The sequence below is a fragment of the Pimephales promelas genome, chromosome 25 (assembly GCF_988280905.1).
Source record: "Pimephales promelas chromosome 25, fPimPro1.hap1.1, whole genome shotgun sequence".
NCBI lineage: Eukaryota > Metazoa > Chordata > Actinopteri > Cypriniformes > Leuciscidae > Pimephales > Pimephales promelas.
Window position 1 is genome coordinate 17,394,925 of NC_142793.1, and position 12,456 is coordinate 17,407,380.

General features: G+C 36.9%; 1 protein-coding gene across 1 annotated transcript; it reads left to right on the plus strand.

Annotated features, from left to right (window-relative positions):
- Positions 1-2,953: 2,953 nt before the first annotated feature.
- e2f4 (E2F transcription factor 4) lies at positions 2,954-10,923 on the plus strand. Its single transcript, XM_089127582.1, has 10 exons — positions 2,954-3,452; positions 4,536-4,645; positions 5,541-5,701; positions 6,132-6,176; positions 6,302-6,366; positions 6,589-6,904; positions 7,447-7,596; positions 8,775-8,819; positions 8,966-9,010; positions 9,315-10,923. Exons 1-10 carry the CDS (start codon positions 3,297-3,299, stop codon positions 9,428-9,430), a joined length of 1,209 nt encoding a protein of 402 aa, XP_088983708.1. The 5' UTR covers positions 2,954-3,296; the 3' UTR covers positions 9,431-10,923.
- The last annotated feature ends 1,533 nt before the right edge of the window (positions 10,924-12,456 follow it).

Below are 12,456 nucleotides of genomic sequence, written 5' to 3' on the forward strand. Positions count from 1 at the left end.
CGCCGCCTCAGGAAGAAACCCTCTAACAATAACATTCATGACTACGCGATTGGCTCGGTGACTTTGCCAAAGAATACCACTTACAAAAGAAGAGGTTATTGGAGCTATTGCTCTTCTTAAAAATAATAAATCACCTGGCAACGATGGTCTAGTATCAGAATTCTACAAGTCATTTTCTGATCTACTAGCACCTTTCACAAGTATTTGTCGAAAGTATTGAAAGGAGTACTCTTCCATGGAGTCTCACGCAAGGCCTCATCACTCTAATCCCAAAACCTAATAAGGATCTGCTTTTTATTGACAATTGGAGACCAATATGTCTTTTAAACAATCTATAAAATTATGGCTTTAGTGTTGGCCAGAAGAATAAAAGATGGTATTATAGACGAAACTCAGTCTGGTTTTATGAAGAATAGGCATATCTCTAATAATCTCAGACTTGTTTTTGACATTTTGGATTACTGATCTGATATAGGATGACTCATTTATCCTCCTCTTAGACTTCTACAAAGCCTAGCCTTTGATTCTATTGAGCATGAATTCATATTTCTTTCTCTTAAAAAATTGGCTTTGGTGATATGTTCTGTAATGCTGTCTTTGCCCTGTATTCAAATGCTAATAGCTCCGTTAGAATGAAAAATGGTACAATGTCAAGATTTAATCTTAAACGTGGGATAACAAGGATGCCCAATCAGCCCTTATTTGTTTTTACTTTGCTTGCAAATTATTGCCTCTCATATCTCTAATAGCATCATGAAAGGTATTAACATAGCAGGTAAAGAAATATGCATCAGCCTAGCTGATGATACGACAATTTTTTTCTTAAGAATGCCAGTCAGCTGCCTATTGCCTTAAAAAATATTGAAGAATTTTCCACAGCTTCTGGCTTGACCTTAAATTTAAGTAAATGTCAATTATTACCTTATTACCTGTCAAAGATTGTAAGGATCAGAATATTTGTGATATTCCCAGCCGAAAGGAAGCAAATTAGGCTATTTAGGCTTATTCATTTGTAAAGATGAAAAGAGAAGAATTTTATTAAACTTTCCACCGCTTATTAAAAAAACACAAACCAAATTAAATCAATAGCTGCAGAGAGACCTAACAGTGAGAGGGAGAGTCTTGCTTTCAAAAGCAGAAGGCTTGTCTCGACTCACATATACTGCTCTTTCTGTCCATGTAGACAACAAAACTTGTAAGGATATTGATTGTATGCTATTTAATTTTCTTTGGAAGAATAGACACATTACATCAGGAAAAGTGTCATAATGAATAGCTATGAACATGGTGGGCTAAATGTGTTAGACTTTGATACTCTAAACAATACTTTTAAAATCAACTGGGCCAAACAATTTCTTAAAAATCCTGTTTCCATTTGGAATTTTATTCCTAACTTTATATTTTCTAGATTTGGTTTGAGCTTCATATTAGGTTGCAAATTACAATGTAGACAAAATACCGGAAAAGCTCTCTTTATTTCACAAACAAGTTTTGTTAGCATGGTTCCTCATATATAAGCACAACTTTTCTCCCCATAAATATATTATATGGAACAACCGGGATATTCTATATAAGAATAAGTCATTATTTTTTCCTAACTGGATTGAGAAACGGATTATTTTAGTGTTTCAACTGTTCAATAGTGATGGACAATTTATGTCTTACACAGAATTTTTAAACACCTATGCAGCCACACCGAAAGAATATTCAATAGTATATGATACTATACCATCTGGTGTCAAAATGCTATTTAGAAGTGTTGATTTTAATATCTCTTCTGTTCCTTTCTATAGTCAATCGATTCCGATATAATATAGGTAAAATCTGTCTGACCTCTTCTAGAAATCACAATAAATATGTACCGTCTTTGTTTCAGAAAGAAGTGATATCTATCCCATATGTTGTTTCATACTGGAATTCTTTTGTCAATGATATTAACTAAAAAAGTATGGACAATTCCCAATGAGTTTTTTATTTCTAACAAGGTCAAGGAAATTTCTTTCAAAATTATCCGTAAGTACTACCCTGCTAAACAGTATATGACGAAATTCAAAAGTGACATTGAAGTGAACTGTTCTTTTTGCGGAAATCACCCTGAGAGCACCCAGCACCTGTAAAGTAAACTTTACAAGGACTTTACTTTGAAGTGGGAAAATGTTGTTTTGGTTTTTTAGAAAACAAAGTAAAGAAGATATGTTTTTTATTATAAATTTACTAATTGTGCAAGCTAAATTCTATATCCACAAATGCAAATATATAAAACAAAAACTGGCCTTTAAACATTTTTATTGTGGTATGTTATCATATATAAAATTAATTAGTGGTTCTTTGAACAAAAAGGCTATGAAAACGAGAAATATTTGTATTACTTACAATTTGTTTGAATGCATGTGATACCCCCTGGCAAGGTTAATGTTGTATATTTTGTATACTGTTGTTTTCAGTTGAGCAATAAAAAAAATAAAAAATAAAAATACAGACTAGTACGCATATGTGTCCTGTGTAGCCTAAAGCCTGTCAATCAACATTAGAGCGCCACCCTCAGGCTGAATAACGCAAAAAAAATCTATCTATCTATCTATCTATCTATCTATCTATCTATCTATCTATCTATCTATCTATCTATCTATCTATCTATCTATCTATCTATCTATCTATCTATCTAAAAGCCTACGTCTGCTGCAAGTCAGAAAGCATTAAAAAGTTAACAAATGCCTAATGATAAAAACATTCTATGGTTATTCACATAAAAACTTGCATTTTTCAGTTCAGCACATAGACTGTAACAATTGGTTCAGCACATAGACTGTAAAAAATAGGCTCAGCAGCACAGAAAAACCTATCTGTATCTGTGGCCCCTATAGATATCTATGGTGGCCCCCACATGGCCGCTTCAGATATGCTGTTCTTATCGCCCCCTACAGGTCGTGCCACAGAGCTTCCCATTTTTAGCAGGTCATCCCATGATGCACCGCGCCGTCAACGGCTTCAGTCATTCAAGTAACGTTAGCTCAGATCTGGTGCTTGTGAGAGCGCCTGTTCTTGTTAGGCCATCTGGGTTCGGGTAACCTGTGTCCTGAATCGGACCGGACCCTGAACGGGGGCTTAACTCTCTCATTTCGAGGTGAACTTCCCCGTCCATGCTATAGGAATCACCGGCCGGTGACGGGAAGCGAGCGTTTGGGCGGCAGAAGCGGTGCTGTCAGCGATATAACAACAGAAAGCGTTCACTATACAAATATAAACCGACCGCAGGCAGAGCTGTGGGGATTTATTAATACTTTAAAAGCAACTTGATGGATTTCGAGACCGGAAGAAACGAACTGGGTGCGATGGGAGATTCGCTGCAGCCGCAGACCCCCAGTCGCCACGAGAAAAGTCTCGGGCTCCTCACGACTAAATTTGTGACTCTGCTGCAGGAAGCGAAGGACGGAGTGCTGGATCTGAAAGCTGTAAGCACGAGACGAGCTCATCATTACTATCACCGTCATCTGCTAACGTTATATGTTTTGAGTATCGCACGCGCGAGATGGACAGCGCCTGCTAAAAATGCATAGTTTTTATTGTTTGCATGCAAACAGATGCACTCCAGGTCTTAACAGAACAGAAAAGTTGATCAAAAAGTTTCTTTGGGAAGGGAGGAGGGGGTCGCGTGCATGTAAGTTACTACCCCTCTCTCAACAACACGACAGCTCGCTTAAATAAAGCAACGTTAGTTCCTCCACTAAACCATGCGAGCCAGCTAACAGGTTGCAAATGTAATGTCATTACTTGTCTGCGATGCAAACCCGCTGATGTGGTGTTTGTTGTATCCCGGAGGTTTCTTGCGGTTAAGAAGCTAAACCCATCCGGACTGAAATCTCAAACAAAAGCCTTCAAAACAAGCACGTGCTCTGGAGTTTGGGATAGTTTAGGCCTGTGCGACCAGGCGATCCGCTTCTTGGCTTCCATTGGGGTTTAAACACTATATTACGCGTTTTAAAAACGTATTGAAATACAAGTTTGGTCATTTTAACTATCTTTGATCGAAGTCTTGTAGAAATGAACAGGTCATCTTGGAACTTGATTGCTTGAAGTTGCTTGCTTGTCAACTTTTTTGGGGGCTGTTTTTGTCTGTTTTGATAGGCAATACGTCTTAAAGGGACAGTTCAAAGGAAAAATAAAAGTTCTGTCTTTTTTTACCCTCTTTTTGTTCTAAACCCATACGACTTTCTTTCTTAAGTGGGAACACAAAATGAGGTGTTAGGCTCAATGACAGCCTCAGTCACCATTTACTTTCATTGCATGGAATGAAGATGCAATGCAAGTGAATGGTGACCGAAGATGTCAGTCTCTCACACTCTACTTAAAACATTCCCCACAGAAGAAATAAAGTCATAAAAAGTGAGTAAATTAGCTTATTTTTCAGTGAACTGCTCTTTTAAGGGCTTTGTATGCGATACACTTGAGCACTTGTGTGTTTTGTGTATTTGGGCCGCATGTGATGAGAAGAATCAATAATCTTGTTTGGTTTCTTTTGTGTGAATGTGATTTAGGCTGCAGATACTTTGGCTGTAAGACAGAAAAGGCGGATATATGACATCACCAATGTTTTGGAAGGCATTGGACTTATTGAGAAGAAATCCAAAAACAGCATCCAGTGGAAGTAAGGCAATTCTGTGAATACTTTCTGGTGTCTTTTTTATATTTACATACTCGTTTTTCCCATTTTGATGGTCGCTGTAGGGGCATTATTAGTGTTTTGCATCAACACATTAAAGATTTTAGTGGGCCACTAAGGACGTCAGGCATCTTTTCCTTGTGAATCTGATAAGAAGGATGTAATCTTATTGTTAATTATGCTAATATTTGCTATTAAGCATGAGTACAAAAAAGAAGATAAGAGGTCCAATGCTTTTAATTCGAGTAAGCTTCTTTATCAAAGAAATTCATAGTTTTATTAAGCAAGGATGTATAAAATGGTCAAAAGTGACAGTAAAGACAGTTACTATTCTATTTCAAATAAATCAAGTTTGCAACTTTCTGCTCAAGTATTTCAAAAGTACTAAAATATTGGACAGCCTGACTGATTTCAAATATTTCTTGATCAGCAAATACACACATTAGAAGGATTTCTGAAGGATAATGTGACTGAAGACTGGAATAATTATGATCAAATAAATTAATTACATTTAGTAATGTAAGTTTGAATTTTAATAATATTTCACAATATTAGTTTATTTTTGATCAAATAAATGCAAGTCATGCTAAGCATAAGATTCTTCTTCAAAAAACATAAATTCTTAAAGACCCCAAGAACAATATATGTAGTTTTTATTATTATTAATTTGAAACAATACTTAGCAAGTGCCAATGCCAATTAAAATCAGTTTATTTTAAGAAACAATCCAACCTAAACATGAAAATACAACTAATTGCTCTTCCGAGACAACTGTTTAAATGATTAGGCTCTGGCTATTTACATTTTAGAGAGCTGTCTGTTCAAGCGTCAACTAATTCACTTGATCTAAATGTCTGTTTCTCTTTTTGTTCATTTGAAGGGGTGTTGGTCCAGGTTGCAACACGCGTGAAATTGCAGACAAGCTGATAGATCTCAAGTTGGAATTGGAGGATCTTGACAGGAGGGAGCATGAACTGGACCAGCAGAGAGTTTGGGTTCAGCAGAGCATCAAGAATGTAACAGATGACTCAATAAATAGCCCATATCCTTCTAGCTACACCTTTGTTCACTGTTTTTGCTTTACATGCTCTTGTGATACTTAATATAATGTCGATGTCCCTTCAATAGACCAGACAGGTGTGTGGTGTAGAGTATATTCTGCGAACTTCAAAAACCTTTGAAAATCCAGCGTTTAGTTGATTCTGATAGTCGCTCAGCATCACAGTTGTAAACACGGCAGCTTTCTTCCACGTGGGAGTTTGGCGTCACAACGGATTTGTTTCCATGTGGACCGCGACACACACATCTCCTAGAAATCCTGTAAAATTCAATCAGATGATGACTTTGAAACTCCTAAAGTGTTTCCAATTTTCTGAGAACTGCTTACTAGTATACTATTTTAGAAGGAAGAGTAGGTTGGATGTGGTTCTGAATTCAGCATATGTTTGCAGTTTATCCTTAACTTGACTCACTCTAGCATATGTAACGCATCAAGACCTCTGCAATTGCTTCAAAGGTTGGTTTTTCCCATCAGACACCCAACAAAGCAGCAATGTCACGGGAACAACAAATATATGTAAAAGTTACATATTTATGTTTCTTTATTGTAGTTTACCTCTATATATGTTTGTCTGCCACTAGGTGACACTCTTCTAGCAATCAGAGCTCCCTCAGGAACACAGTTGGAGGTCCCTGTGCCTGAATCTGTAAGTGCTGCTAGATTATAATCTACTAGAAACTAATATCTGATTTATGAGTAATTCATTCAGTTAATTATAAATATACACACACATCTTCATGGTACCCATAGTACCATAATACTTTTTAGCACGGTTTTATTAGTGTTATGACTCTTTCATGTAATTTATGCTTCTTAAGAAAAACACCTAAACAATCCAGAAGCTAAATACACTCACTTTTTTTTGTAGCATGTCAATGGACAAAAGAAGTACCAGATTCACCTGAAGAGCTCTGCAGGTCCCATCGAGGTCCTCCTGGTGAATAAGGATCCCTGTAGTTCTTCTCCTGTGGTGCTGCCCGTTCCCCCGCCTGATGACATGCTTCAGAGCCTGTCCACCCCTCCTGCTTCAACTACATCTGCTGCTGTCACACCCACCAAACCAGCAGCCGTCAGTACGCCATCACCCGCCTCCACCTGCCAGAGTCCTACCACCTCCTCCACCACCACCACCACCACCATCCCTCCCAGCACAACCACTGTTTCTGCTGCTAGGACAGCCACAGGTTGGACAAAAGAAATATGAAAATTTGTCATTAATGAAATGTCTGAAAACGCTGTTTTTTTTGTTTGTTTGTTTTTTTGCCCCTTTATTACAAATGAACTATGATTTTTATTTTTACTAATTGGTAGTGAAGGCTTATATGTGTGTTTGTGCTGAAACACGGCAACTAAACCCAAAGAATTCAAACGTTTTTGAATTTGAAAAGTCCTAATTATAGTTATTAATGTGCAATTCTGTTTGAGCTAGATGTGCTGAAGGCAAAGATGAGCACCAGTAAACTGAAGCTCTTTACTAACGCTTTGATTAACTTAACCAAACACATCCTATATGAGAAAATTATTTCAGTCATCTGAAGGGTCACAGCTGAAAAATGATACAATATCTATCGGCCTAATTTACTTATTGCGTCTATAATGATATCATTAAAAATGAACGTATATCGGACGATACTGATATGGTGCCAGATATATTGTGCATCCCTCATATATAATTTCTCATGCTTTATGTACTATTACTAAATATAATATTTTTTGTATTTTGTAGATATTTCAAGCACCTCCTCCTCTGAAACAACAGCCAATCCGGCGTCTTCAGCGGACACCCAGCAGCTGCAGTCATCTGCTTCATTGGACAGCTCTTCACTTCCTGATTCATCAACACTTTTTGAACCAATCAAAACAGACCCTTCCGATTGTAAGTGCCCATGCATTTGAAAATGAGATCACATGTTTAATTTGAGAAGTTTCTTGTTTTACCAGTTTTCATAATGCAGAGATTGTGTGTTTATATAACTTGTCTATAATATATTAGGAAACTAGATGAGGTAAAATAAACCACATGTATGAGTTGACATTCTCTTGATTTGTGCTTATGTAAGTGTAATCATTCTGAAATTTCGCCACGTACAGAAACCTTGCACACTGAGTCTGATGTGTATTTATTAAACCTTTGCGGAAAAAAACGCACAGAAATTAAAAATGATTATTTTGTTGCCCTCTCTCTTATTGAAAAGAGAAGAAAGAGAAAATATTGGGTCCATCCAATCCTGAAATTGCGCCGAGATGAAGGAGTTCCACCTCCTTGTCAAGGAGTTTATCCCGAACGATTCAAAATTTACTTCAGAATGTCAGTGGGACAGTTTGATACTTTGCTTGCGATTCTGGAGCCACATATTGAAAAGAAGATTCGTGAACCAATCGATCCTGAACAGAGACTGGCAGTAGCCTATGTCTAAGGTATGGACACAGTCACACACACGCGCAGCCCGGCGGAAGCGCTGGGCAGACAGAACAGCTGTATAGGCTATAGGTTATATATTGTACCCAAATAATGCATTAGTTATCGAATTGGCTGCTTAATCACACCTTAATCAATCCGAAATTTTGATCCGATTGAAAGGGGAGCTTTATTCCTTTTCTAATCCGATCGAGAGAACATAAAAACACTTGATCTAATCGAAAACCGAAACTGAAAGGACTGCGCATGTGCGGAACGAGCTCCCCCCAGCGCTGAATTGTCAAAAAACCTCTCATAATGCTGGCTGTGGATGCGAAAAACACATAAAATCGAACCCGAATTCGAATTTTTTATAACGGACGAAAGTTTTGGAGGCGGTGTGCAAGCGTGATTGACATAACGAGAGGTCGAATATTTTTTTTTTAACGTGCGAAAATTCCAGATGCGAATTTCGGACTCAATGTGCAACGGCCTTAAGACTAAATTTCAAAATAGCTGACAAAATTAGTAAAAAGAAAATTCTCGTCTGAAATTTGGCAGTCCATGTTGGGAAGTGTGAGTTTAAATCTGGCTCATTTGCTATCAAATTGGCTTCTTTAAACATTGTGAGTCTGTTTCCCCTTTTTTTTCCCCAGTACTGGACTTCCCCAAAGATTTTTCAGAAATGTTTGACCCTAAAGGTGAGGACCTGTTTAACATACTTGAGATTTGCTGCTCATTGTTGACATGTATCACATTCTACTGCTAATGTGCTTGACCGAACCAATGAAGTAACACAAGGAAGAACCTTTTCATATTTGACATGTTTCCTTCTTCCTCCATACAGACATTATGAGTACAGATTTGCTTGAGGAGCTGATGTCATCAGAAGGTAAAGCCGATCATGAGTCAGCCCACCTGTACCTAGTCTATTACTAAACATGAAATGGAAGTTTGAATGTTTGTGTACATAACAAATCAAATGTCACGTCACATGAACGATGTATTATATCATGCTTGTATAATCAATAAAACTCAATTAAATTTGACCATCAACTGAAATTACATCCCATTTTAGATGCTAACATAAATAGACTCATGATGACAAATAAAATGAGCAACATTTAGACGCTGCTTCATGTGGTTACACAAAGATGGCCACAGTATCACTCTTCTTCTGTCTTTCTCTCTCATAGTTTTCTCTCCGCTCCTCCGTCTGTCCCCTCCTCCGGGTGACCATGACTACATCTATAACCTGGATGAGACGGAGGGCCTTTGTGACCTTTTTGACGTTCCCATTGCCAACCTTTGACCTCCAAACACACCGTACAACAAGAGTAGTGTACTTAAAAGAACTTTCTTTTTTTAAACCCCTTTACAAAGGAGGAAAAAAGAAAGCGTGGCTCTGTGTCAGATCCATGTGTATGATAAGCTGATTCTGTGTGTATATAAAGCTTTTTTTATATGTGTATATTTACTTCGACCCCAAAGTGGCAGAGTGAAAATGAACTTTCCCTTCTAAATTCAACTGCTCCGATCTGATGAAGACATCAGACATCCACGGAAACCGTTTTTGTTAAGCAATTTGTCCCCAACTCCTTGAAAGGTTGTTGTTTTTATACTACTTTTGTATAGACACATGTTTATCAGACAATAGACTAAATTCACCATCAATGGTTTGATGAAAATACCAGCTGGATGTGTCTTTTTAAATGGTCTTCCTGTTCTAAAATGGCACGCTTTATCACAGGGCATTTACTGATCTGGATACAACTAGTATACATATTATTCTTGAAAAAGTGTATTGCTTCCATAGTTATGCTTTTGAAAAATGCATAAAGCGATTCAACCAATCAGAAACCGTTTGTTCTCATCTTCTAGGAAACACCAGCTCTCAGAAACAATGCGGAAGTTATTAAGTTACACTAATCATAGTGGGGACGCCTACTATATTGTGTGGAGTCTTTACAGTTTGGAGCAACAAAGCTAAATATATTTATCATAGCGTAGATCCTCAGAAAAAGTGAAGGAACATACTTAGTGTTGGATGAGCCATTCCTACTTTGTTTACTTCAGGTGTGTATTGTTAATACTTTGTGTCTGACTCACGATATGGCTAGCTACAGTGTTGGCAAATGAATTTAACCTTGTGGAAAGGTCGCTCATAAAGCCTTGTGCAAATGTTAAATTAGACGCCAGTTGCTATTTTTGTATTTTAAAACAGTCCCTCCTGTGTTTTCAGTCCATACAGTACATTTGTTCTTAACCCGTTTATATATGTGTATAGACACTTTTGAAAGCAAGTCATGTCTTTATTATGTCTGTATATGAGAATAACTGTCTAAAGAAGGATGTGGGTTTATGAGGGAAGTATAGAGAAAATGGCTTATCAACATGCTGTGTAATGAGCGCTGTCTGAACAGAATGGGTTCCTCGCGTGTTTACTAATGGTTGCCCACCACCACCCCCAAAAAATCTTTTTTTCTTAATGTTCCTATCTGCTAAATCATATTTTTATGCTTGTACACAATAAGCATTTACCATTTATTTTTGTATCGATAGATTTCCAACTGATCTGTTTTTCAGTAGATGAATAGTGTGCAAGTTTTCTCTATCTCCACATTGCACTTTAAAACAGTTTATAACGCAGGTAACTATCGCCCAATGGATGGGTTGGGCGAGTCAATTTTACAATATCCAGGGAATTTGAGCAGTTTTCAAATCCTCACTGTGTCATTGCAAAATACCGGAATCCTTGTTCTTTACTGGAATTGTCATCCCCATGAAATAAAAGACCTTTTTGTATTTGTGATGCTATTTATTTTGTCTGATTTTATGGTATTTGCTTCCCCCTTTTCCTTCACTTAATTCCTTATGAGTCTGTCATTGTGCTTCTTGGTGCTTTAGTCATATCCTGCAGATCCAGGCATTTCTGTTCAAGTTTCACTTGAATAGGCCTGTTGTAGTGTAGTGGTTAAAAACTTGGGTTGGTTCGTTTGAATGCTTGAATCCCTCAACGATTAATCCAAAGGTATTTCCACTCTACTTTGAAAAAGGCACCAACTTTAGGTTTTTAGTTTCTGAATTAATAAGGTAGCCCTCAATTGGGTCATGGGGTCTATATGACCCCAATCGACTTTTACTTAATAAAAAAAAAAGGTTCCCTTCATCTCAGTGGAATAAACGGGGCTTGATTCGGTTGTTCTGAAGGTATGTAAAAAAAATAAATAAATGTTTATACTTCTGGTCTAAGGGGTCAATATGACCCCACAGTGAAATGAATGGGAAATGTGAAAAAAAACTAAATAAATTTTCTTCATGTGTCAAAAAAACAAATCCCAAACCTGAATCAAAAAGTTAAACAAACATCTTTAATATGTTTTCTTTACACGTGAAATAAAGAAAACAGTTACAAACTGAAACAGGAAGTGTTTCTGGACCAGTGTTGTTTACATCTTGCAAAATGGTCTATATGGATACAAAAGTACTTTATATCTCCAAAAACACAGCATTAATGAATAGATGAGAAGTAAACAAAAAAATTATATTATTTGTATGATTAAAAATGTATACTTTTTGTACTATCACTCAATCAATTCTTGTTGGGGTCGTAGACCCTGAAGCCCAGAAGTGTAGGAACAGGCAATGAAGATCATTTGAAGGTTAAATAAGTATGAAAATTGTTTTGCTATTATATAAGGAAATCTAAAACAAAAGAGGGAGGTTTTCAGTTACCGCAAAAGTTAAGTAATTTTTAAGTAAAAAGTTAATAATAAATTACATTTATGCAAAACGTTGTATGCAATACAATGTAAATACAGAAAAGACAATTGGCATTCCAGGATTTTCTCCATACAATGGACTCCAAAGGGAACCAAACGGTTCAAGGTCCAAATGACACCAGACGATGATTAAGGATCTTATCTAGGACCCTTCGGGTCATGACTTGAAAAAAGATTTGTCATTTTGATGAACGAGTTTGAACAGGAGAGTCACGAACGCTCATCATAGAACAGAGCAAAGCGAGCATTTGTGCTTATAAAACTTAAACTTTTTTATTTATTTTTTAAATGACCGATCGTTTCGCTAGATAAGACCCTTATTCATCATCTGGTGTCGTTTAAACCCCTTTGAAGCTGCACTGCAACTCTCATTTGGACCTTGAACCTTTGGTTCCCATTGAAGTCCATTATGGAGAAAATCCTGGAATGTTTTCATTAAAAACCTTAATTTCTTTTCGACTGAAGAAAGAAAGACATGGAAATCTTGGATGACATGGGGCTGAGTAAATAAAAGTTTTTTTTTGTTTTTTTTTTTTTTAAAGTGAACCATTCCTTT